The following is a 26164-nucleotide window of genomic DNA, read 5'->3' on the forward strand; positions in this document are numbered from 1 at the left end:
GCCACAGCCACAGCAACACAGGATCCGGGCCCCATCTGCAACCTACACCACAACTCATGGCAACGCCAGATCCTTAACCCACTGAGTGAAGCCAGGGATCAAACCCTCAACCTCATGGTTACTAGTCGGATTCCTTTCTGTTGCTCCACAACGAGAGCTCCCATCTATGATTTCTTAATCAGTCTCAAATATGGATTATTTTCAGAATAAAGTTTTCTTTTTATGTTTTTGGAGAGTGAAATTAAAAGGATGAGACATAGAATCAAGATGAAATAGTACAGACAAATTAAACTAGGGTAAAGTAAGTCCCTTCACTTATGATAGCAGTTCTCAAACTTTAGTATGCATCGGAATTCTCTAGGGAGCTTATTTAGTAGGCAGATTCCTGGCCCTGCCACATGGCTTAATAGGTCTTTGGAGGACTGAGGAATTTACATTTTTAAGAGAACATCCAACTATTCTGATTCTGGTAATCCAGAGACCGTACTTGGAAAGATAATGGAGCCATACAAGAAGTGATGAATGTTGGCAGCTGCTAACATAGCATTTCTTCAGGGGGTGAAGCATCCCAGAGGTTGGACCGACAAGCCTGACCAGAGACTCTTTGGAACCCATTTTGGGGCTGGGGCTTGCATATTATTTCCTTCCTTCTGGATTATATAAACCACATTCAGGAAAAGATAGGGAGCAACAACAACACTCTACATACACACCGCATCTATAAATTTCTTGGCTCATTAACGTCTTCTACGTATGTATGTTCTAAGGTGCTTATTTCATCATTAGCAAAGGCTTTCTTTAGTCATGTCCGTAAATGAACCCTTGACTTTTCTGACTTTCTTCACATCTTGACTACGTAGAACTCTCCAGACTCCAACCAGCACTGACGAAGGACCTTCAGTTGAGCCTTACACTGCTCCAAGGCTGGGGGGGTGCTGCTGGTCTTTTGTCCTTTCCCTATACCTCCCTCTCCTTTGACTAGACTCCCCTATCTAGGTCCTTCGAAGTAGACGCCATCTATAAACTCTGACCTGGCCCAGTTCCTGACCCCATTTTTTTTTTTTTAAATTAGGATGTGAACAGATTTAGAGTCCTTCCTCAAACCAGTGGAATCGAATATTTAAATCACCTTCCATTCACTCAACAACACTGAGTGCCTACTCAATATTTGAGTGCCTACTATGTGCCAGGCATTGTTCTAAACATTTGGGATACATAAGTGAACACAATAGAAAGATCCCTGACCTTGGGGGGCTCTTATTCCAACAGTGGAGACAGATAGCAAACAATAAACACTATTGAGGCAGTAATTGCTATGAGAAGATGACAAGGTAGAACAAGAGACAGGTGTGTCTGTGTGTGTGTAAGTTGCGGTATTATAGAGAGTATTCAGGTTAAGCCTTATTAAGAAAGTGAGAATTGTGTAAGGATTTAAAGGGTGGGAGGGAGTTAGCCAGAGGATATTTGTGGGAAGAGCTACAAAGAGCAAAGACCTTATGGCAGAGATGTGACTTGCATTTTCAAAGAACAGTAAGGAAGCCAGCGTAGCTAGAACAGCTTGAGTAAGGAGGATCACAGGAGGGGATAAAATAAGAGGTAATGGTGGGGAAAGTCAAGAATAACTTCAGTTTTTTTGTCTGAGCTTCTAGGAGATTGGAGTTGACATCAACTGAGGGAGGGAAGGCTGTGAACGGAGTGAGTCTAGAGAATAGGGGGAAATCAATAGATTTGTTTTGGAAATGTCAGACATCCATGAGGAGATGCTGAGTAGGCAGGTGCCTGCGTATGTGAGCTTGGAGTTGAGGAGAGATGTAAAATACGGGACTCATCAACATACAGGTTTTATTTAAAGACATAGTACTGCTTGAGGTTATCAAGATGTAAATGAAGAAGAGCTTCAAAGTCTGATCCCTGGGCCACTCCAAAGAGGATAAGAGAAGAGAAACAAATAGTAAAAGAAACTGAGACAAAACAAGCAGAGAGGTAGTATGAAGTATGAGTATTCTTGAGAGTGTTAGGGAGGGGGAGACAGGTCAAGCCACTGACCAGTCAAGGTCCCAGGTTTGACCGTCGTAATGAATATTGGTGAACCTGACAAAAGCAATTTTGGTGGAGTAATGGCAACAAAGACTGATTGAAGCAGGTTCAAGTGGACTAGAAGGAAAGTTGTTGGAGACAGTAAATATAGGCCATTCCTTCTAGGAATCTTGCCACAAATGGAAAGGAAAAGAGGCAGCTGCTGATGAGGGGTTGAGAGGTGTTTTTATGGCTCATTTTTATTTTTTATTTTTTATTTTTTTTTTTTACTTTTCAACATTTTATTTTTTTTTTATTATTATTTTCCCACTGTACAGCAAGGGGATCAGGTCATCCTTAGATGTATACATTGCAGTTACAGTTTTTTTCCCCACCCTTTCTTCTGTTGCGACATGAGTATCTAGACATAGTTCTCAATGCTATTCAGCAGGATCTCCTTATAAATCTATTCTAGGTTGTGTCTGATAAGCCCAAGCTCCCGATCCCTCCCACTCCCTCCCCCTCCCATCAGGCAACCACAAGTCTCTTCTCCAAGTCCATGATTTTCTTTTCTGAGGAGATGTTCATTTGTGCTGGATATTAGATTCCAGTTATAAGTGATATCATATGGTATTTGTCTTTGTCTTTCTGGCTCATTTCACTCAGCATGAGATTCTCTAGTTCCATCCATGTTGCTGCAAATGGCATGATGTCATCCTTTTTTATGGCTGAGTAGTATTCCATTGTGTATATATACCACATCTTCCGAATCCAATCATCTGTGGATGGACATTTGGGTTGTTTCCATGTCCTGGCTATTGTGAATAGGGCTGCAATGAACATGCGGGTGCATGTGTCTCTTTTAAGTAGAGCTTTGTCTGGATAGATGCCCAAGAGTGGGATTGCAGGGTCATATGGAAGTTCTATGTATAGATTTCTAAGGTATCTCCAAACTGTTCTCCATAGTGGCTGTACCAGTTTACATTCCCACCAGCAGTGCAGGAGGGTTCCCTTTTCTCCACAGCCCCTCCAGCACTTGTTATTTGTGGATTTATTAATGATGGCCATTCTGACTGGTGTGAGGTGGTATCTCATGGTAGTTTTGATTTGCATTTCTCTTATAATCAGCGATGTTGAGCATTTTTTCATGTGTTTGTTGGCCATCTGTATATCTTCCTTGGAGAAATGTCTATTCAGGTCTTTTGCCCATTTTTCCATTGATTGATTGGTTTTTTTGCTGTTGAGTTGTATAAGTTGCTTGTATATTCTAGAGATTAAGCCCTTGTCAGTTGCATCATTTGAAACTATTTTCTCCCATTCTGTAAGTTGTCTTTTTGTTTTCTTTTGGGTTTCCTTTGCTGTGCAAAAGCTTTTCAGTTTGATGAGGTCCCATGGGTTTATTTTTGCTCTAATTTCTATTGCTTTGGAAGACTGACCTGAGAAAATATTCATGATGTTGATGTCAGAGAGTGTTTTGCCTATGTTTTCTTCTAGGAGTTTGATGGTGTCCTGTCGTATATTTAAGTCTTTCAGCCATTTGGAGTTTATTTTTGTGCATGGTGTGAGGGTGTGTTCTAGTTTCATTGCTTTGCATGCAGCTGTCCAGGTTTCCCAGCAATGCTTGCTGAATAGACTTTCCTTTTCCCATTTGATGTTCTTGCCTCCCTTGTCAAAGATTAATTGACCATAGGTGTCAGGGTTTATTTCCGGATTCTCGATTCTGTTCCATTGGTCTGTCTGTCTGTTTTGGTACCAGTACCACACTGTTTTGATGACTGTGGCTTTGTAGTATTTCTTGAAGTCTGGGAGAGTTATGCCTCCTGCTTGGTTTTTGTTTCTCAGGATTGCTTTGGCGATTCTGGGTCTTTTGTGGTTCCATATAAATGTTTGGATTGTTTGTTCTAGTTCTGTGAACAATGTCATGGGTAATTTGATAGGGATTGCATTGAATCTGTAGATTGCTTTGGGTAGTATGGCCATTTTCACAATATTGATTTTTCCAATCCAGGAACATGGAATATCTTTCCATTTCTTTACATCTTCTTTGATTTCTTTGATTAAAGTTTTATAGTTCTCGGCATATAGGTCCTTTACCTCTTTGGTCAGGTGTATTCCGAGGTATTTGATTTTGTGAGGTACAATTTTAAAAGGTATCATATTTTTGTATTCCTTTTCTAATGTTTCATTGCTGGTATACAGAAATGCAACTGACTTCTGAATGTTAATCTTATATCCTGCCACTTTGCTGAATTTATTAATCATTTCAAGGAGTTTTGGGGTTGAGTCCTTAGGGTTTTCTAGGTATAGTATCATGTCATCTGCATACAGTGACAGTTTGATCTCTTCTCTTCCTATATGGATGCCTTTTATTTCTTTTGTTTGTCTAATTGCTGTGGCTAAGACTTCCAAAACTATGTTGAAGAGCAGTGGTGAGAGTGGGCATCCCTGTCTTGTTCCAGATTTGAGTGAGAAGGCTTTCAGTTTTTCCCCATTGAGGATTATATTTGCTGTGGGTTTATCATAAATGGCTTTGATGATATTCAGGAATGTTCCCTCTATACCCACTTTGGCGAGGGTCTTGATCATGAATGGATGTTGAACTTTGTCAAATGCTTTTTCTGCATCTATTGAGATGATCATATGATTTTTGACCTTTTTTTTGTTAATGTGGTGTATGATGCTGATTGATTTGCGTATGTTGAACCATCCTTGTGAACCTGGGATGAACCCAACCTGGTCATGGTGTATAATTTTTTTGATATGTTGTTGGATTCGGTTGGCTAAGATTTTGTTGAGAATTTTTGCATCTATATTCATCAATGATATTGGGCGATAGTTTTCTTTTTTGGTGGTATCTCTGTCTGGTTTTGGAATGAGGGTGATGGTGGCCTCATAGAATGTCTTTGGGAGTATTCCTTCTTCTTCAACCTTTTGAAAGAGTTTAAGGAGGATGGGCACCAATTCCTCTTTATATGTTTGGTAAAATTCACCTGTGAAGCCATCTGGTCCTGGACTTTTATTTGTAGGGAGTGATTTTATGACCTCTTCAATTTCATTTCTAGTGATCGGTCTGTTCAGTTGGTCTGTTTCTGCTTGATTCAGTTTTGGCAGGCTGTAAGATTCTAGAAAATTGTCCATTTCTTCCAGATTGTCAAACTTGTTGCCATACAGTTGTTCATAGTATTCTCTTATGGTTTTTTGTATTTCTGCTGTATCCGTTGTGATTTCTCCTTTTTCATTTATAATTTTGGTTACTTGGGTTCTTTCTCTCCTCTTTTTAGTGAGTCTGGCCAGGGGTTTGTCAATTTTGTTCACCTTTTCAAAGAACCAGCTCTTGGTTTTATTAATTTTCTCTATTGTTTTTTGAGTCTCTATTTTATTGATTTCTTCTTTGATCTTTATAATTTCCTTCCTTCTGCTGACTTTAGGACTTTTTTGTTCTTCTTTTTCTAATTCGTTTAGGTGGAGGGTTAAGTTGTCAATTTGGGATCTTTCTTCTTTTTTGAGAAAGGCCTGGATTGCTATAAATTTCTATGGCTCATTTTTAAATGGGAGAAATATAAACAAGGATGACTAATAATAATGATCCAATAGAGAGAAATAGCACTAGTATGGGAGAGTCAAAGGAAAATTGCTAGAGCAATGTCCTTGATTAGATGAGAGACGTTGGGTCCCATCCACGAGTGCAGAGACTTGCACTGTAGAGAGTTCAGACAGTTCATCTATGGTAACAGGCGGAAAAGCTGAGCTTATGACAGATGATGCTGGTTGGTGGGTTTGTGAGATGGTGTGGGTCTGGGGAAATTCTCTCCTGAAGCTGCAATTTTCTCAGTGACGTAGGAAATAAAATCTCTGTTGAGATTGAAGAGGGGGGTGAGGCTTGGGGGTTTAAGAAGAGAAAAGGTGTAAAAATGTTGAGAAAGTGGGAGAATGAGTGAACTTTATATAAATGACATGATCACCTGTAGCCAGGAGGGGCCAGTTGTGGCTCCTAGTCATAAATTTAAAGGGCAAGTGGTGGAATAGTCATCAGAATGCTGTGAGCAGTACAGCTACAGGAAAAGCGCCTGTCGATCTGGCCTTAAAGAAACTCAGCCACTGCTGAACTGCAGACTGACAGGTGTTTGTTTCAGTTTTTTCAACAAAATCCTCTGTCTTTATTTCACCAGAAATCCCATTATTGATTAAATCACCAGGAATTTTCAGCACAGGATTTAACACCTTAATGTCCACCAAGGCCTGGGGTCTGGGGCCGGCTCTGCCTCTCCCAGTCTTTAAAGGGGTTTAGAGGGAGAAACATCTTTAACAGAGACAAGCAAGGTGGTTGGAGGTCCTCCTTTCCCAGTCATTGGACAAGCTGCTTAATTCTTGTCCAGAGCAGGGAAGAGCCACTATTTCAAAGAAATCGAATAAAGAATTTGAATTCTATTTTCATCTCTCTCTGAACAATTTAGATTTATCAACAGCATTGGTCCAAACTTGTTTGCTTCTGATGTAAATATTTTCCATTTTGCAGTTTATTTTTGGCAGGGAGCAGAGGATTAATGCCTCTAACCTCTCTTTCTCCTGCTCTCCACTCCCTGGCAAGTGCCTCTCATTGGCTAAACCCAACTGGTAGCTAAAGGATAGAGAAGCCACACTGAAGCCTCTGTCAAGGGCAGCTCCTAGTGCACAGGGCAGAGTGGAGAAGGATGGAGAAGATCTGGAGGAGCAGAGAAGAATATTCCATCAGACCAGCGTTGTGCTTTTGCCAGAGGAGAACACTGAAGGGGAAAGGGCAAGCCAGTCAAGCAGGGGTGCAAGAGTCATTGTAGTGGTTGCTCTCGAGATTCCCATTGTGGCTCAGCAGTAACAAACCTGACTAGTATCCATGGGGACGCAGGTCTGATGCCTGGTCTTGCTTAGTGGGTTAAGGATCTGGTGTTGCCATTGCCGTGAGCTGTGTTGTAGGTCGCAGACGTGGCTTGGATCCAGCACTACTGTGGCTCTGGTGTAGGCTGGCAGCTGTAGCTCCGATTCGGACCGCTAGCCTGGGAACTCCCATATGTCATGAGTGCAGCCATACAAAGCAAAAAAAAAAAAAAAAAAAAAAAAAAACTACAAAAAAACAAAAACAAACAAACAAAAACACTAAATGGGAAGAGAGGACATTAAGGGCCTGAGGGATAGTGAGAAAACAAAACAATTACCACTCGAGGGTGAAAGATAGTTGCCATTCAGGTAACAGATGGAGTGAAGATGGGTGGTCAAAAGTGGGATGTATGGAATTGAGGCGATGGTAGAGTTGCAGTTATTGATACAAAGGGGCTTGATTTACTAAGAAGAACCCTCAGGGGGTCAGGGAGTTGGACTGGGAAGGGAAGGAGCCTGGCAAGGGATTGTGCACAGTCAGAAGGGAAACTGCTCTGTCACCCAGGGGAGCTCTGCAGATAGTAGGCACACTTCCAGTCTGGGCATCAAACGATGCAAGATGACCAAAGCTTTTATGTGTCCCACCTGTCAGTTGTTGGTCATGTGCTGTAGGAAGTGGGGAAACGCTAAATCCTCAGGCATACAGATCAGAGTGAGCTCCACTGAAAATCTCTAAGAGCAAAGATCCAGGAACAAGGACACAGTTTGACTGCTAAAGGGTCTTTGAAAACTACAGAGGAAAAATAGGTTTCATACCTTCCTTCATGCTCTTCCAAACCACCATGCTTTTCCACAGGAAAATAAATACACATTTACCTCAAATATAAACTCTGATGTTTGAAAAGTGAAAGGTAAGCTGCTCCCCCAGGTGGCAAAGACTGCGTCTAAACTACTTAGAAGAGCCATCTGAAAAACAACAACAACAACAACAACAAAAAAGCAAAAATCACTGGGTTAAGGATCCCCCGTTGCCATGAGCTGTGGTGTAGGTTGCAGATGCGGCTTGGATCTGGTGTTGCTGTGGCTGTGGTTGTGGCCAGTGGCTATAGTTCCAATTCCACCCCTAGCCTGGGAACCTCCATATGCTGCAGGTGCAGCCCTAAAAAGACAAAAAAAAAAAAAAAAAAATCCATCTGCTCAAAAGATAGGGACACTGTGTAATACTTCCTCTGATGCCCAATTTCCAAGTGCTGAGCTAGTCATACAGACCTTGTTTGCTCCCAGTTGCCAGCTAGTGGTCAGAGACCTGTGTTCTCAGATGCGTTCTATTTGACCTGCATAATATGTTTAAAAATTAGACTTGGCAATATTTGCCTGCATCTAAGGTACATTGTGCCCACAAAAATAATGTATCAAAATTATTTTTTGGCCAGAGTGTTCATAGTGTGAATAAGGCTGAGAATCAAAGATAAAAAATAATCCATGCTTGGGGGACAGTGAATTCAGCAACATAAAAAAAAAAATCACAGGAGTTCCCGTCGTGGCGCAGTGGTTAACGAATCCGACTAGGAACCGTGAGGTTGCGGGTTCGATCCCTGGCCTTGCTCAGTGAGTTAAGGTTCTGGCATTGCAGTGAGCTGTGGTGTAGGTCGAAGACGCAGCTCGGATCCCACGTTGCTGTGGCTCTGGTGTAGGCTGGCAGCTGTAGCTCTGATTAGACCCCTAGCCTGGGAACCTCCATATGCCGTGGGTGCGGCCCTGAAAAGACAAAAAGACCAAAAAAAAAAAAAAATCGTCACAGAGACAGGAATTTCACCTCTGAGAGTTTTCTTAATAAATAAGCCACATAGCCAGCCTGAAGTAAGATGGCAAAACCCGTAAAGGGCATTTTGAGGAGTTGGCTGTTAATTAGCATTTAAGAAGGAATCATAAGGAATTCCCATCATGGCTCAGTGGTAACGAACCGACTAGGATCATGTGGACATGGGTTTGATCCCTGGCCTCGTGCAGTGGGTTAAGGATCCGGCGTTGTCATGAGCTGTAGTGTCATTAGCAGACACACCTTGGATCCTAAGTTGCTGTGGCTGTGGCTTAGGTCAGCAGCTATAGCTCTGATTTGACCCCTAGCCTGGAAACTTCCATATGTCACAGGAGTGGCCCTAAAAAGACAGAAAAAAAAAAGGGGGGGATGATAGAATAAGATTACTAAAATACAAAGCTTTTGTGGTTATATTTTTACTATGCAGAAATCATCTGCATCTCTAACAGACAAAAATCTAAAATTAACATTTAACGTGCTATTTTAAAATGCCAGTTTTTAATATTTACACACTGCATATAAACGCTATATATTTCATATGGCATGCAATTGCATATTATAATTACATATGTAAATACATAATAACATTAAATTCACATATTACAATATGTAATTATGTATGTTGTAATATTACAGCTTAAAGATTTTTCACAAAATCTGGACCTTTAGTCTGGAGTACACAGCCTATCAAACAGAAGTACATTCCTCTAGCTGATTAACTCATCTGTGGGTGGCACCACTAAATAACATCCCAGTCCAATATTATGTCTTCCCTCTGTCTTATTTCTAAGCTTTGGATAATTTAAAAAATATATCTGGCTATGCCACTAGAGATTATGATTAAATCGGCATGAAGAAAGACTCTGGAATAATTATTTTTTAAAGCTGTCCTAAATTCATAAAGTATATAAGACCTACCTATGACCATTTTGGAACTAGCTATGAAGAACCAAACTATGGTTGAACAAGGACCTACCAATTAAATTTTTCTGATGCATGAAATCAAGAAATTACTCTCATTTCTATCTGTGATATGGAGCTAGGCCAACTAGGAGACTGAATATGGAAAACAGTGGTGGGGCTGCGTTTACTGGGGGGAGTGTTAACATAAGGGCTGTTCAAGAACCTAATAAGAAAAGAGAAGAGTTGAAGAAACAGCCCAAAGGACAGCAGAAATGGTTAAAAAAAAAAAAAAGAGAAAGAGACAGGAATAGGAATTGAGATGAAGAGATAGGATGAAAACCTGAGAGTATGCTATTCATTTTTTTTAGTAGCTTCTTGCAAGTTAGAAAAATCCACAGATGTGGAATTGATGGACAAAAGTTAAGAACATTTAAAATATTAGTAGATACTGCCAAACTTCTTTCTAAATAAATTACAACAGTTTACGCTCTCATCAGCTGCATATGAAAGTGGCTGTTTCTTACACTCTTATCAGAAATATAATAGCAACCATTTTGATCTCTGCTCATACGAAAGGTAAAATTTTTTAAAGTATATAAATGTTCCAAATTGTATTTACTTACTTATGAGTTAGATTGTTAGATTGAATATCATTTCAAGTATTTATTTCTTTTTCTGATAGCTTGTTTTGACATTCTTGTAGCCTATTTTTCTATTAGGATTTTAATTTTTGTTCATAGTGAGTTTTAAAAGCTTTTGATTTGTTACGGAGATTAGCTCTATGCTATGTAGCCAAGGACTGGGTAGGCAGAACTTTAAGATGCTTCTAGATGCTTCTTTGTGAAGATAGTAACTTTCAAACAAGAAAAAGTCAGTAGAATAGCTCCTCTTAAAAACAGACAGGCACCACCGCAAGGGAAGGCTGTAACTAAAACATTTTTGTGGTTAAAATGACTGTCTAAAGCTAAACATCCCTTGGTGTATTGAAAGAGTCAGGCAAATTTGCAGAGACATCATGAAGATAGTATTAATTCTCCTCCCCAATACCTTCCCTTTTGAATTTTACTACTTTTAGAAAATTTCCTATAGATTCCCCAAAGGGAAACTCACCACAAGGGACATATGAAGTGGAGATCTGGCATGGCATCAATAGTAGGTTTAAATGCTATGGGTGGGGGGAAGGAGAGGGTTGATTCTGATGCAGCATGCAGCTCTAATTGGAGCCCTGCCTAAGCCAGACAGCCTGGAGGGCATGCATTGGGAACAAGCTTGTGGCAGACTGTATTCCTTGCTTGAGCTCCCAAGGTGGCAGTCACCATGGCACAGCATGGATGAGTCATCCTTTCTCCATGGCTTCAGCCCTCATAGAATTGTGGACCTGGGAGGGCACTGGCACAGTACAGGCAAATTCACAAACTGCACTGAGCCAGTGTTCAACAGTGACACCGTGTGGCAGCAACAGAAGCTGCACTGCAATGAAAAGGAAACCTGCTGTGAACTGATTAAATTCACCAGTAAATTCTCATTTGCCTTGAGTTTGGAAACAGGCCTATGTAGAGTCAAATGTCTCAAGGGTTCTTGGACCAATTGGAGTAGGAGTATCAAGGAAGAGGGGGGGGATCCTGAGCAAGGGAATACTTTGAAGAATTTTGACCTCAAATTTGAGAGTCAGTTCATACCAGTTGCAAGCTGTGTGTAGCAAGTGTTTTTTTCTCTCATTTGGATTTTTTGATTTTTTTTTTTGCACTTTTCTAAATCATAAAGAGTTTAAAAATATTTATATATCAATTACTTCCTTTGACTTCTGCATTTTGTACCAGGAAAGGCCTTCCTCTCTCTAAGATATATAATATGAGCTATAGATATACAGACAGTGACAGGAAATCTGTGAAAGGCTTTGAAATAGGCACAAAAGATTAGTGGATATCCGTTCAGTGAAACACTACACAGCTGTCTGAGGTTATCTGGAAGGATACCTATGACAGAATAGTTACTATTATTTATCTAGTAAATTAACCACACCCTTCCAGTCTTATTATCCAATAGGCTCTCTGCTTCTTGAAACTTGCCTGAGGCCCTGCTATAAGCTACAGGCCAAAATCTGGTTCTTTGGCAAAGACACATAGGCCCAGAGTTTCATGGGAAAAGACTGTGCCAAGTATGTTGAACTACTGACACTTCAAAAATAGACTCTTGGGTACAAGCTTCTGAGATGACATTACTTAAATCACTGTCAAGGTGTATCTGTGGAGTACATGTGCATTTATTTTATTTTTTTAATTTTTTATTTTCCCACTGTACAGCAAGGGGGTCAGGTTATCCTTAGATGTATACATTACATTTTTCCCCCAGCCTTTCTTCTGTTGCAACATGAGTATCTAGACAAAGTTCTCAATGCTATTCAGCAGGATCTCCTTGTAAATCTATTCTAAGTTGTGTCTGATAAGCCCAAGCTCCTGATCCCTCCCACTCCCTCCCCCTCCCATCAGGCAGCCACAAGTCTCTTCTCCAAGTCCATGATTTTCTTTTCTAAGGAGATGTTCATTTGTGCTGGATATTAGATTCCAGTTATAAGTGATATCATATGGTATTTGTCTTTGTCTTTCTGGCTCATTTCACTCAGTATGAGATTCTCTAGCTCCATCCATGTTGCTGCAAATGGCATTATGTCATTCTTTTTTATGGCTGAGTAGTATTCCATTTAGATGACTCTTTTTAGTCCAGAATCAGACAACTTTTATGAAAGCAGAATGTTAACCTGACATCCAGCAGAACAGAGTTACAAAGGATGGAATCAGCTAATGAGGGAAATTTTACTGTGGTCATGTTGACGCTGTTTTAATGCTCTATTTTCTGGATATGTAAGGAGGCCATTTCTCTCTCAAGCTCTCTGTGATCTACAATAATTCAGGAGCCTCTGCTTTTGTAAGGTGAAGTTAAGCTCACGGAACTTCCCTCCATCCCCAAATTTGAAAGTTCTGAGTTCTTTTACTTTTGTAAAGCAGTATAGTTATTTGCGTAGCTTCCTTTCTAACAATATATAATTAGAAAGAAAATTGTATATCAATTCCTTGAAACTTATACTTGTGATGATGCTCATTTAATCAATTATATCAAACACCTCTAAGAAATAGAGGTTGATTTTATTTAAAAAGCCAATGCCTACAAAACCTTCCTGGTAAAGCTGACATAGTACCATCCTTATAGATGGTAAGAAAGGACACTTCCTGGAAGGCCAAGAACCTTAGCAAATTTGGGGGAACTCGGAGAGTAATTCATCCAAATTACTGGCAGTGCAGGTGAAATGTGATGGAGTCTCTTGGGCTTGATTCCTAGCCTGGAAGGGGCAAATAATAGAGACATTTGGTGGGGGGAGCTGTGCTCTCAGCATGTGGAAGTTCTGAGGCCAGGGACTGAACCTGCACCACACAAGTGACCAGAGCCACGGCAGTGGTAATGCCAAATCCTTAGCCACTAGGCCACCAGGGAACACCTAGAGACATTTTAAAGTGCAAATCTGTGCTCTAATAGCCACTCAATACTGCATGGCACTGGAATTGGAAGCAAGCCCAAGGAAGCTTATGTGGTTAAGTAGCACTTGCTGCACCTATGCAAATTATCAGGCCACACCTAATGAGAGCAGCCATTTTTTTATGACCAAGAATAATCGTTGAGATGTTTATGGCTGAAAAGGAGGAAGTTACTAGGAAAATTGGAGAGAATTAGAAAAATTTGAAAGGGGAAAAAAAGAATTACTGAGCGCATTATCTGTGTAATAAATGTCCCTTCTGAGTGATCTGATTCTGTATGAATTTAGCAAATTTTTGGCCTTTGAGCTATTTTATAACCCTGTAAATTGTAAGAAACTAATAGAGATAGATATGATCAGAGAAGCAAATGTATTCTGTCTGATGGAAATGTGGTTGATTTCCCCCTGTGGAGACAGCCAGTTTTGCATCTAATTTGCATTTGAGCAAATTCATTTCAGCCTCCCTGATTTCTCATACATGTGTCTCTTCTTTAAATTCTCCTTTGTACCATTTAAAAACATCTTACTTGTCCTTCATTAATAATGAGCTAGGTTGCAATCCCTGCCATGGCACAGTGAGTTAAGAATCTGACTGCAGCAGCTCGGGTCACTGCAGAGATGCAGGTTCAATCCCTTGCCTGGTGCAGTGTGTTGAAGGATCCAGCATTGCCATAGCTGTGGCTTGGATTCGATCCTTGTCCTGGGAACTTCCATATGCTGTGGGTGTGGCCATAAAATTTTTTTAAAATGAACTAGATTAAAATTTTGACATATGACTACTGTATACGAGTCATATTTCTACATTTGAAAAAAATAGACGTATTTGCCCGTGTGTTTTAAAGTTGTCAATGTATTTGAGCTTTTTTAGATACAAGGGGCAATACAGGAATCTAGCTTTATTCAAAAAGTTAGTCATGGAGTTCCCATCGTGGCTCAGCAGAAACGAATCTGACTAGTATCCATGAGGATACAGGTTTGATCCCTGGCCTTGCTCAGTGGGTTAAGGATCTGGCATTGCCATGAGCTGTGGTGTAGGTCACAGACGTGGCTTGGATCTGGCGTTGCTGTGGCTGTGTGTGTAGGCTGGTGGCTATAGCTCGATTTGACCCCTAGCTTGGGAACCTCCATATCACGCAAGTGCGGCCCTAAAAAAAGACAAAAAAAAAAAAAAAGCGCTAGTCATTTTCTCACCATTTATTGAGTAATCCTTATTTTCCCCTTTAATTGAAAAGCTGCTTTCCTGGTGTTATTTGTGTTCTCTATTATGATCTCTTTATTTCTACATCAGTATAAATGTTTTAAGTGCTGTTGCTTTAGAATACGTTTTGATAATTTGGCAGGTTATTTTGATGTGGCACTGACCCTACCAAAGCACAGACTGTCCTGCCAATGTGGATTAGTCTGAAACTTAATAAAAGATAAGACATTGGTACACAAAAAATTGGCCCAGTTATTTGGGCCTCATCAATCCCTTCCAGACTATCCTGAACAGACAGGACCTAATTATAAATGCAGAAGGTGAGCAAGCAGGTCTTCTGAGTTGCAAAGCAAATCATTAAGTCCATAGTTTATTCCATTTTGGAAGGGGAGAATAACACACCCAGACATAATATGTGAAACAGGGCAGAATAGAAGGATTGGCAGACACTCATGGAGTGGTGGTGGAAGAAGGCAGAACCATCAAAAGCACAGCACAGCTAGACCTTTTGTTCTAACAAAACCTACTCATGTTCTCAAGCCTTTTGGATGGATGCACTTTTACAACCTCTTAGGTAATGACTCACACCCTTTGTCCCTGGAGTTTTCATCAATTAAGAAATGGAAACAGGGAGTTCCCATCATGGCTCAGTGTTTGACGAACCCGACTAGCATCCATGAGGTTGCGGGTTCGATCCCTAGCCTCGCTCCGTGGGTTAAGGATCTGGCATTGCTGAAAGCTCTGGTGCAGGTTGCAGATGTGGCTGAGATCCAGTGCTGCCGTGGCTGTGGCGTAGGCTGGCAGCTGCAGCTCTGATTCGACCCTTAGCCCAGAACTTCTTTTGCTGCAGGTGCAGCCCTAAAAAGAAGAAAGAAAGAAACAGGAAGCACATAAGGATAACAGTATTAGCCGTACTGCTAATGAAGTTCGAGTCCACAGCTTGAACTCCTGTGCCCCAAATTTCCACTGTGGGGTCCTGCAGAATGGACTTTCTCCTTGGGCAGCCCAAGGACAGTCAAGAGCAGCCTCAGGCACAGACACACCGTGAAGGGCCCAGGTTGTTTGTGCACTAGTCTTATCCACAGAAGATCTTGGATGTCAGACTATAGCCATCTTGCCATCTTGGTCTGATAAAATTTCCCTAAGGTAACAGGGGAGGGGCCAGTGACCAACAAGGGAAAAACCCAGCTGCAGGAGTTTTCCCCTCAGTTGTTCCCTGAGAAAATCCTCAAACCGTTAGGATTTTCCTCTTTGGGGGCGGCTGCAGTGTGGGCCGAGGAAGACTAGTGTCCGTCCTACAACAAAGCACAGAGATTGATATTCCTAAAGGTGAATCTGAATTTAAGAAGAAAATACTATGTTCAACCTCCTCTGATTGTGAAGGATGGAGAAAGATATTTCTTTTTAAAATTTTTTTATTTAAAAAATTCTTTATTTTATTGAAGTATAGTTGACTTACAATGTGGCCTTAATTTCTCCTGTACAGCAAAGTGATTTAGTATTTTATATATATACATACATACACTCCCATATAGATGAACACAGAATACTGAATAGATTTCCCTGTCTTCCACAGCAGGCCCCTGTTGATCATTTATAGGTAGGTCTCTATGGGAACTATTTTTAAAAATTTGGGCACTTGTATATATAAGGTTCCATGAACTCTTGGTGTCCAACAATCCCAAATAGTGTATATAGGAAGTACCCAAATACCCCCATGTTTAGTACTGCACCCCAAAAGAGTGACCACAAAAATTCATAAATACTTTTATTTCACATTTTTAATGTTTAAAAACTATGTTAACAGTGTAGTTATAGAACAGAACTTCTTACATGTCTTTATTTACACCACATCCTAGAAAAAAAAAAAAACTCTATGTATTTGATTAATCATGAATAGCAAAGTTTTGTGACTTGTTATTCACATAAATCACCCATCTGAAATTCATTTACAAGGTTTTTACATGAATAACACAGTGGTGTTCTACATGTACTGGACTCAGATGAAGTCTAACGTACACCAGAGTCTAGAAAGCAGATTACGTACCAACAGTCAAGATTCAAGTGTTTTGGGAAAAAAATTGCTTAAGACAGTCCGTGTTGGCGTCGACGCTGAAAAGAAAAGGCAACCATGCAAGACTTTCAAAAGCTTGGTAAAATGATGGTTCTTTCTTTCTTTTTCTTTCTTTCTCTTTCTTTCTTTCTGTCAAATTTGTGCTCATAGTTAATGTTCAGGTCTTTCTCCCCCTTTCAAGATCCCAAAGTTTGGGAAATGCAGCAATTCCATTTTGAAAAACAAAACCATTCTCTTCCCCAACTTCTGTTTTCATGAACACTGTGTAGTGGTATCAGGGCTCACAGTGAAGCAGCTTTATGAAGAAACAACTCGTTATTTGGGGTGTATCTATTTCTATATGGCAATAATTTGGGTCTAAAATGTTCATTATTTGTAGCTCAGAGGACTATCTTTTAAATAATTGATCTTAATACCAGTATAAGAGATCAATGCAACTATTTCTCAGACATTTCTCTCTCTAAACAAGTAAGATTTTTAGATTCCAAGTTTACACTGAGAACTATGTTACCTGGGAGAGAATGTAAATTTTTCTAATTCCCAAACAAAACCACTAATATCTAGGAAAACATTTATTCTTAATAGGCAGATACTAGCATCTTCTATTTCAGTGTGGATCAACAACTGCAAAAATATACAGCCTATTTATTTACAATATATTTACATACAAATGAAGTTATTTCCTACAGTAAGCCTCAACTGCATAGATTCTTCCTTTTAAAAACGCAAATTCAAGCCTGTAGACAGATGGGCCCTGTTTCACAGCCCTTCCTTCAAGGAAACCCTAAAGAAGAAAGTCTGAGCTTTGGGAATCATACAGGTTTTTTTTTCAAGGACTTTCTCTCTAAGATTTAGAGATATTTTTCAGTTGTCAGCCACCCCACCCCCAATTTGTACCTGAAAGCCTTGGATCATTATAAATAATTCACTGTGTGTTTTAGAGGAACTATACTCTGTTGCTAAAAGTTTCTCAGATCTGCCATCCCCAAGGAAAACATTCATTAACATTGTTAAATGATAGTCTGAAAGTGGCGAGAAGTCTACTGTGAACTGGAATGGAGGAATTACATTCTTAAAGTTTACACCCCTTCTAAGCCTCAAACCACTTACACTGATAAACAGAGAGAAACTGATGGCTTTTTCAGGAAGGCATAAAATCAAGTATCTGATCATTTCACCAACCTCCTCCCCATGCCCACCCCCACCCGCATGAAATGTGCCATGTAGCATTCTGATCTGCTGAAATGGAGCTGAGCACGAGTCTTTGCGGAGGTTTGCAGTCCTTATGCAATGCAGCCCTTGCAGCAGAGCCTTCATTTTAAGGGGCAGACAGGATTGATCACCACCCCATGAACCCAAACGTCCTAGAAACCTTACTCCTGACATGAACTTAGTATCGCCTCAGGTTGCATTTACAAAGGGTATGTATCTTTTAATTCCTTTCAAAAAAGAAAAGGAAAAACCCAAACCACCTCACTTTCATTTCTTCACAGGTGTCAAAACCATCATCTCCTCAGGTCTCAGCCCCACAGGCAGGCAGCCTCGTTTACACCTGTGCACCTGGGCCAGCATTCCCAGTGGGAAGGGGGCCCTTTCCTCCCCTCCCTAGGAGAAATCCTGGTCCCCACTTCTCATCCCTTGAATCCTGGGAACCATCCTCTGGAACCAATGGGGAGAAAAAGGAGAGATGAATTGGCTCAGAGAGGTTCTCAAACTTGACGTGCCCCACGATCAGCAAGAGGGCTTGTTAAAGCATGGTTTGCTGGGCTTCCACCCAAGAGTCTCTGATTTCATTAGGTCTGGGGTGGGGCCCAAGAATGTGCATTCTACCAAGTTCCCAGGTAATGCTGATGGTGCTGGTCCAGGGATCCCCACTTTGAGAACCACTGGCTTGGAGGTTTGACTGGGCTGTCTGAGGTATCCTCTGAAATGCTGTGACACCATACCACAGCCCTTTGTCCACCCCAACCCCCATGGCCATAACCCACACATGCCTTTTGCAACAGGGTCTGCAAATGCAAAAAAGGAAAAGTGGGTAGAGAGCTTTTTCACCCCCATTTGATGACTGGGCAGTTAAAGCAGGGTTTACTAGCACTAACCCATTAAAAGTGCTGTGTTCTGGCTTCCATGATGGGCATGTGGGAGAAGCTATGCAGTGACATCCTTTTTGGTAGCAGGAGGGAAGAAAATGAACTCTGGGAGCAAAAGAGCCTACCTATAGAAGCAGGCAGGCCAGGCCCGAGACTCCAAAGCAAAAAAAAAAAAAAAAAAAGGGTAGCAGCAGATGTCCCTGGTGGCCTAGCCAGAGATATTTTTAAAATTATCCAAATCTTAGAAATAAGACGAAGAGAAGACAGACATACTCTTGGCCCACAAGAGGACCCCTCATCATCCTTCACCCTCCTGCTAACACAAGGTCGCTGGTGGCCTTGGACACGGGGGAGACCCAGCTGCCATCACTCTGAGCACCTCTAATCGGTGGCCACCTTGGCCCCACCATCCGGCAGGTGGTATGCGTCTGGGGTGAGCAATCCAGATTCCACCAAACAGTAAGAGTGATGGAGTCTTGGCAAGTTTGAACAAATACCCCCTAAAAACCATTATATTTAGTGTTTAGGTTCTTTAGCAATATTGTTATATTATCTTATTTGAGCTCAACTATGGGTTTAGTTCGGCTCTCCTAGCTGGTCTGGGGGGCCTGCCCTCCACGTATAACCTGGTTTCTAAAGGAAAATTACATTCCAGGATGCAAACCACCAACGGACAGGGTTTTGCGATAGGCTCTGCTTATAAACTGGGGACGACCCGTGCTTAACAAGACTCGATTTCCTGTTCAGACCTTACTACCCCCATTTCTGAAAAGCAACATGAAGGAAATTAGGGATTTACAGTATGCTGTGTTATTCTAACTAGAGAACCTTTCTTATTCCAAGGGTGAAGCTGGCACTGTTCCCTAGTGTTGAGATCCTTTCGACCAAAGGAAAACATGCGGCTCCCAGGAGCTAAGGGAGAGTATCTGGCAAGCTACTCACTTAGCAGAAAAACTACAGCTCTTGACTGTGTTAAATTCTACCTAACAACTGTGGTACATATATTTTTGGCTACAGGTTCTCTATTCTGAACAAGAAGAGTAAGAGCAATACACTTTTAGAGCTCATTCCCGAACCCGTGATGTAACTAATCAGTGATATTTGACAAACTACAGAAGGATCTATTATATCCAGTCAGCAATAAACTCAGATAAACATACAGAGAAGATTTTGAAAACCTGTCGTATCACAGATGTCAACAATGCACCTCCTCTAAATATCTATATATAATTTTTTTCTTTTTCTTCGGGCTGTACCTGCAACATATGGAAGTTCCCAGGCTAGGGGTTGAATCAGAGCTGCAGCTGCCTACCTATGCCACAGCCACAGCCACAGCAGATCTGAGCCACATCGGTGGCCTACACCGCAGCTTGTGACAACGCTGGATCCTCAACCCACCAAGTGAGGCCAGGGGATGTAAACCACATCCTCATGGATACTAGTTGGGTTCTCAACCCGCTGAGCCACAATGGGAACTCCAAGCCAGCAGCTGCAGCTCTCATTCAACCCCTAGCATGGGAACTTCCATATGCTGCAGGTGTGGTCCTAAAAAAAAAAAAAAAAAAAAAAAATTCCATGCCCTGACACATAAAATCCAGAGATCTAAAAATATCACTACACATCCCAAGAGTTAATGATAATCTTCTAAACTCACTGACTTTGTGAGTGTAAAATGAATTGTTATAAATTAATAGAGAAAATAGAAAGTAGCATAATATAGCTTGCAAACTAAATCTGTGGCTTTTTTTTTTTTTTTTTTTTAACAGAGGGTCATCTGCTATCTGGCTATTTCATTATCTGGTGCCCCAGACAAGCTCAGCGGGCCAGCCAATTTCTTTTGTTCAGCTTCTCTTTGTGCTCAACTAACTGGAAGACACTGCTGAGAAGGACAGAGATGGCTGCGGATTTTCCTGGGTTAGGAATTCATATACAGGTAGATATTCATATCTAAATACTCGAATTCTGACCTAATGTGGATGTACTTCTGGAGCATTACACTAAAAGCTATGATGATCCTGCCAATAAATGCAAGAAATAACTTTTCCTTTTCCCCCAAGAGGCTCAAAGTGCTCTGATGCCTGCTGTTTTGAAGGGACACTAGACTGTAAAGAGGAGCAGAGGGTTCCATGTTACTCCTGGCAAGTGGGGGAGGCCACTGAGGATCTGAGTGGGGGAGGAACCGAGCCCAGAGCTGAGGGCCTAGAAACTCTGCCAAGAGTCTGTGGTTAGAGGCCACTTATCTCTGGATAAGAAATCTGGGCACAGTGAACTATGTTTGCGACATTCAACCAGGATGTGGATAACACACAAGCCCTGTCTCAAGTGGCCAGCTCCTGGGGCACACACATGGTGCCACATGGACAAGGCAATCACAGGTGATGGCCCAGCTTAGTGGTGGTGGGTGCTGTCCCCCGATCCTTTCCAAACCACCTTGTCCCAAACTCTCCTCTTTTCCAGTCTCTCTGTAGTTCCCTTCACCCACTTTAAGAGAGGGGCTGGGGGAGAGTGTGGGGCACCCCTGTCTTCCAATGTGGGTCACATCAGGCGGGCAGTAACAGCCCACCCCGGTCTAGGACCAAAGAAGGGGGAAGAAGGGTACTCGGTGACGTGTGCCGTGTGTACCGCGGAATCACACCTTCTCCTCAAAGACCGTCTCTGAGGGTTCTTTTACTTTTTTCAAGCCTGATGGATGGCTGATGGAGAAGAAATAGGAATGAGGCTTATTTAAAACTACAAAATCTTACATTTGTAATAACCTAAATTGGTAGATATAAAACAAGTCTTTTAAAGATCCCTGCCCCCAAGTACCCAATATAAAACAGGAATTACTTACCCTAGCTCCCCCTTGGTTAGACACACATTATTCTCTGTGCAAAAAGCTGGTGGCCATGAGTACAAGCAGCTGGGTTTGTAATTTAAGAAACTGCTCCCCTCCCCCTTCAACAATACAGATGTAGGGCTGAAGGCGGTCTGCATCAGAGGAATTTTAGGCATTTGGGACAATCTTTTTGCAGGACCCTTGCTTCTCAACTCGTTACCGAAGTGGCAGAGGTCTTCCCCAACAGAAGCTGACTCAGACGAGAGCAACTTTGACACAAACTGCCAAAAGGGAAACAGACTCCATCTGCTAGATCTCTCAGATGTATAGTTTCGTATGTTTCCCAAGGTAAGAATCATTTCCATCCCTTTCCCTGCTGAGAACATGCGCCAGGGAAGGTCTCCTGCTGGAGCAGGATGAAGGGACGGCGAGGCCATGGGTGGCTGAGGCTCAGCCGCCACATGATCAGGGCTGCCTCAAATACTGAACAGCCACTGATCCAGGCCGGGCACGCGCCCTGTGACTCTCACGTGATTATCCCTGTGTGCTATGTTAACCAAAATAGGCAAATTATTTACGAAACCATTTTTTTTTCTGTAAAGCAAAATAAATATATACAATTCAGGATACTTTTCTCTTCTAAAAAGGTACAGCTATTGTAAGCTGAACATCAGTAGGAAAATTATTTCAGAATCTGGATGTATGATAAGTAAACATGATTGATGATCATGTTTTCAAAGTTCTAAGAGACGATGAAATCACAAAACACATAGAGTGAAAAATAACCGACTGTGAAAAGTACTGGAAAATATGATGGCATGAAATTTGGAAAAAGAAAGTCCACAATCCTTAAAATTGATTCCAAATCTTGGAGGGACATGAACCATTTTAGAAACAGGTCTCTGTTTCGATACCAACGTGTTAATCTGTTTTGTATCTTGTAAATTTCTGTTTGCTTCTGTAAACTTGCCAAGGAAGTGATGAGGGGTTGCGGATGTGCGGTAATTTGACTGTTTCCTTTTCTCAGCTGGTCTCAGCGGCCTTCGTCACTACTTGATGAGCAGGCCCAGTCGTAGATGACCAGCGGAATGCTGACCAGAGAAAACAACACCCCCAGACCCAAGAAAAGGGCAGCCTGGAGCAACAGAAAGGCAAGAAGGGTTATTTGCAGCAGAGCAGACATTGCCCACATACACCTGGGAAAAAATGGCTATGCTCCCCCTCTCCCTTTGTGTCCCCTCGTATGTGGAGTTTGTTACAACCACTGCTCAATCTTTCTAAAATCCTGTGCCTCTGATTCTCCAAGGATGGGAAACTAAGAAAAACCAGCCATGCACAACCATCCTCTGCATTCTGTTCTTTGACTTCATGGTCACCCAAGAGTGAATCTGTTCTACTGCCTGTTGGGAAGCTTCACAGCACTTTTTTTCCCCCCATATGCCACACCCACAGCACATGGAAGTTCCCAGGCTAGAGGTGGAATTGGGGCGGACCGGATCCCTTGTCTAAGGCTATGTGCTAGATCCTCTGACCAGTTTTAAACAGGGGCCAGGGTGGGAGAGGCCCGGAGAATTCATGGGCGATAGAATAGGTCTCCACCACTGTCAGATTTAATCTTAGTTCACTGCTCTGCAGACTGGCTCCTCCCTCCTCTCTGTCCTCGAGAAGCCCTTCCTGGTCAGATTTAGAAGGACGAGGGGATTTATGGCTTTACGGATAATCCTGCTGGGGGAAGCAGATACTCTACCAGCCTCCACACTGCTTTTCCTAAAGACACAGGGATGGTTGCCCGTGCCTGTCTCTCATCTGGGTCTGTTGACTCAGGCAACGTGTGGGGTTGGCGTGCTTACTACCTGGGAGGGCAGCTGGGAAGCCTGCTCCGAGGCCAAACATAATGGTGCTCTAGAAGGTACTCAGGTAGCAGCCACTTCACCCCTCCTTCCCTCACCGCCTCCAAGTGCACCACCTTCAAGATGCCCTTGAACTTCACCAGCCCTGGGAACAAGAATCCCAATATAGAAAGGTAGTTTGTGAATCCAGGTCTGTTGCTGCAAAGCATTCCTGTCAAATCCTAAAAAGACTCTTTCCACTTACTCAGCAGAAGGCAGCACGTGTTCCCTGGACTGCAGGATGGAGTTACATGACCAGGAATGGTACAGAACCCGGTGTACTGCCTAAAATCTCTGAGCCCCTTTCCACATCAAATCTTGCTAAAGACAAGGCATCAGCCTATAGAGATACAGGATGACAAACGTCTAATCTCTCAACTGGCCATGCCTCCCCCCTCAGAGCAAAAGCTAAGGCACAGTAAGAGCCAAACGTGAAAAGGTACTTCCAAGGAATGAGCAAGGTTCTGATATGATCCTTGAAATTTCCCAAATGGGCAAACACTAGGACTGCCACATCCTCTCGAGGTCACTAAAAAGTGGTGTTAGATAGTGGAGATGGACTCTTTATTTGGCATATTCCAATGAAAAACTCATCAGAAAAATGCAGTGGCTGGCATGAGACATACCCAAATTCGCTGAGTTCCTTTATCTCCATCCTGGCTTGTGATTTTTAAATAAAGAGATGAAGGAAGAATGAAAATAAGCATATTAGCAGATGTAACTCCTGAAAAAAAAAAAAAAAAACTTGCGGTTGTTATCGTGAAACTTTAGCTTCCTACACAGCCATTGTAAAATAAGCATCAAGTCTGAAAGCCATACCTACGACTCCAAAAATATCCTTCATTGTGGGTATGAAGATCACCAGCAAGTTGATAATAACCAAGAGAATGAAGGTCACCAAGACATGACGACATAGGTGGAACTTTGTCTTCTTAGCCAGTTCAAATAAAGATGAACGAACCTGCAGGAAAAGAACAGATTCTGTAAAGCCCATAGCAGGCCGTCACACTGCTCCACAGAGTGGCTGACAGAATGGTGTGCAGGCACTTGGGACATGTTTTTCAAACCTGGTGAATTTCTTTTTATTTATTTAGTTTTCTTTTTTAGCTGCCACCCAGCGTATGGAGTTCCTGGGCCAGGGATCAGGTCTGAGCTTCAGCTGTGACCTATGCAATGCCAGATCATTAACTTGCTGTGCTGGGCCGGGGATTGAACCTGCATCCCAGGGCTCCAGAGACACCGCCAACCCACTGCACCACAGCGGGAGCTCCATACCTAGTGAATTTACAGATAGCTTAACAGTTTGGGAAGCAGGGGGCTTGACTTAAGACGGAAAGTCTTTCTCTTTACGAATAGGTAGTTTTCTTTTGTGGGGGGATAATTTGTCTCATCTAAGACTGAATGTTCTCTTCTGGTCCTTTTACCTTCTCCTTTCATGGATGACTGAGATGCCAACAGTCTATCTACATTTCTCTGAGAAGGAGAGGGACAGAATGGAGTTCCTTGATGGTGCCACAGGTTAAGGATCCAGTGTTCAGGATCACTGCAGTGGCTCGGGTCTCAGCTGTGCTGTGGGTTCGATCCCTGGCCCCAGAACTTCCCCATGCTTTGGATGCAGCCAAAAAAAAGAGAAGAAGAAGAGGGACAGATTAATTTGAATTAAGACTCATCCCATCAGGTTCCTGTTATGGCTCAGCAGAGTAAGTCCCCAGTGTTGTCTCCATGAGGATGTGGGTTTGATCCCTGGCCTTACCTCAGTAGGTTAAGGATCCAGCCTTGCCATAAGCTGATGCACAAGTCACAGATGAGGCTCGGATTCTGCACTGTTGTGGCTGTGGTGTAGGCCAGCAGCTGCAGCTCCGATTCGACCCCTAGCCCAGGACCTTCCATATGCCACAGGTGCGGGAGTAAAAAGGAAAAAAAAAAAGATTCGTCCCATCGGAAGGCTACCCTAACTCACTGATCCCACTTTCTTTCCCAAGAGTCTTGGCGTCTTTCCCTGCTGCAGACACAATGATGCAGGGGAGTTCCCTGCAGCAGGCTTGCTCTGCCAAGTGGCTCCTGAAAGCAGCCGGAGAGAGGAGACCTCGGCTTTTCTCAGATGGCACCGAGGCCCTTTACTCACTGTGAAGAATAACACCGGCACTGTGAGGATGACAGCGACAATGACAGCCAGCCGCACGGTCAGGATGAGGATGTCATCTTTACTCTGGTACTTGTGAAGGAGGTCCGAGTGCACGTTGTCTAAAATGACGGGAAAGTAAGAGGCTATTAACACGAGGCAAAAGCACATCTCGGAATGACGGTTTTTCTCAGCCACAAAGAATTTATACACTAGAGGGCAAGGAAAGTAGCGTTCTGGGTGTTGAAATGTCTATTAAACAATTGATCAAGCTGAAAAGAAAAAATCCCCCACGTGAGACAAGCCCCACACAGACCTTTTGTGAAAAGGAATGTACAGTACAAATCACACAGAGTGGCAAAAGCTTAAGTTACACTAAACTAAACCTTGGCGTAAGTTGGGGTTAAAAAGACCATATGGTTGAAGCACAAAGCGCTTCTTCATCTAGACCCTCCCCTACTTGGTGCCACTCGGCAAACGATGTCAAAGGGTCGGTCTGGTGGCGTGGACCGCAGGCCACTCAGAACCCCTTTCCAACTCTCCTCTTATAACTCAGCTTCCAAGCAGCAGGAGTGCTCCTGAAACTTGACCACCTCAAGGATATCATTCTTCTCTCCCAGGTATGTTTTTCTCATTAAAAATAAATGCATATGTATATATTTAGCTTATATACTTGGAATTTTTCTCAACTCAGAAAGTTGAACTTCGGAAAGTATCGTTTCAAAGGCAACCAAAGCTAAAAAGGCAGCCGCCGAGAGCCAGAAAATGCTCACGCCTTTGACAAGGGGTCTCAAGGTGCAGGGTGTGGAAGCCTAGCTCTAGTCTGGGCCATAGACTGGTCTCAAGTTTTAGAAA

General features: G+C 42.2%; 1 protein-coding gene and 1 long non-coding RNA gene across 2 annotated transcripts in view; one reads left to right on the top strand and one right to left on the bottom strand.

The window, feature by feature from the left end:
* Positions 1-26164, top strand: part of LOC106510388 — an 83509-nt gene that overhangs the window by 56738 nt on the left and 607 nt on the right. Inside the window, exons 3-6 of the long non-coding RNA XR_002344320.1 lie at positions 20247-20413; positions 21495-21646; positions 22326-24887; positions 25170-25929. This is a non-coding gene — a long non-coding RNA (uncharacterized LOC106510388). The remainder of the gene's footprint in view (positions 1-20246; positions 20414-21494; positions 21647-22325; positions 24888-25169; positions 25930-26164) is intronic.
* The window catches only part of SLC38A1 (solute carrier family 38 member 1), a 66884-nt gene continuing 60941 nt past the window's right edge, over positions 20222-26164 (bottom strand). The window contains 4 exon segments of the mRNA XM_003355629.4: positions 20222-22433; positions 23814-23911; positions 24007-24148; positions 25313-25431. Coding sequence (XP_003355677.2) covers positions 22332-22433; positions 23814-23911; positions 24007-24148; positions 25313-25431 — 461 coding nt within the window. The 3' untranslated portion in view covers positions 20222-22331.

The sequence above is a fragment of the Sus scrofa genome, chromosome 5, assembly GCF_000003025.6.
Source record: "Sus scrofa isolate TJ Tabasco breed Duroc chromosome 5, Sscrofa11.1, whole genome shotgun sequence".
Lineage (NCBI taxonomy): Eukaryota > Metazoa > Chordata > Mammalia > Artiodactyla > Suidae > Sus > Sus scrofa.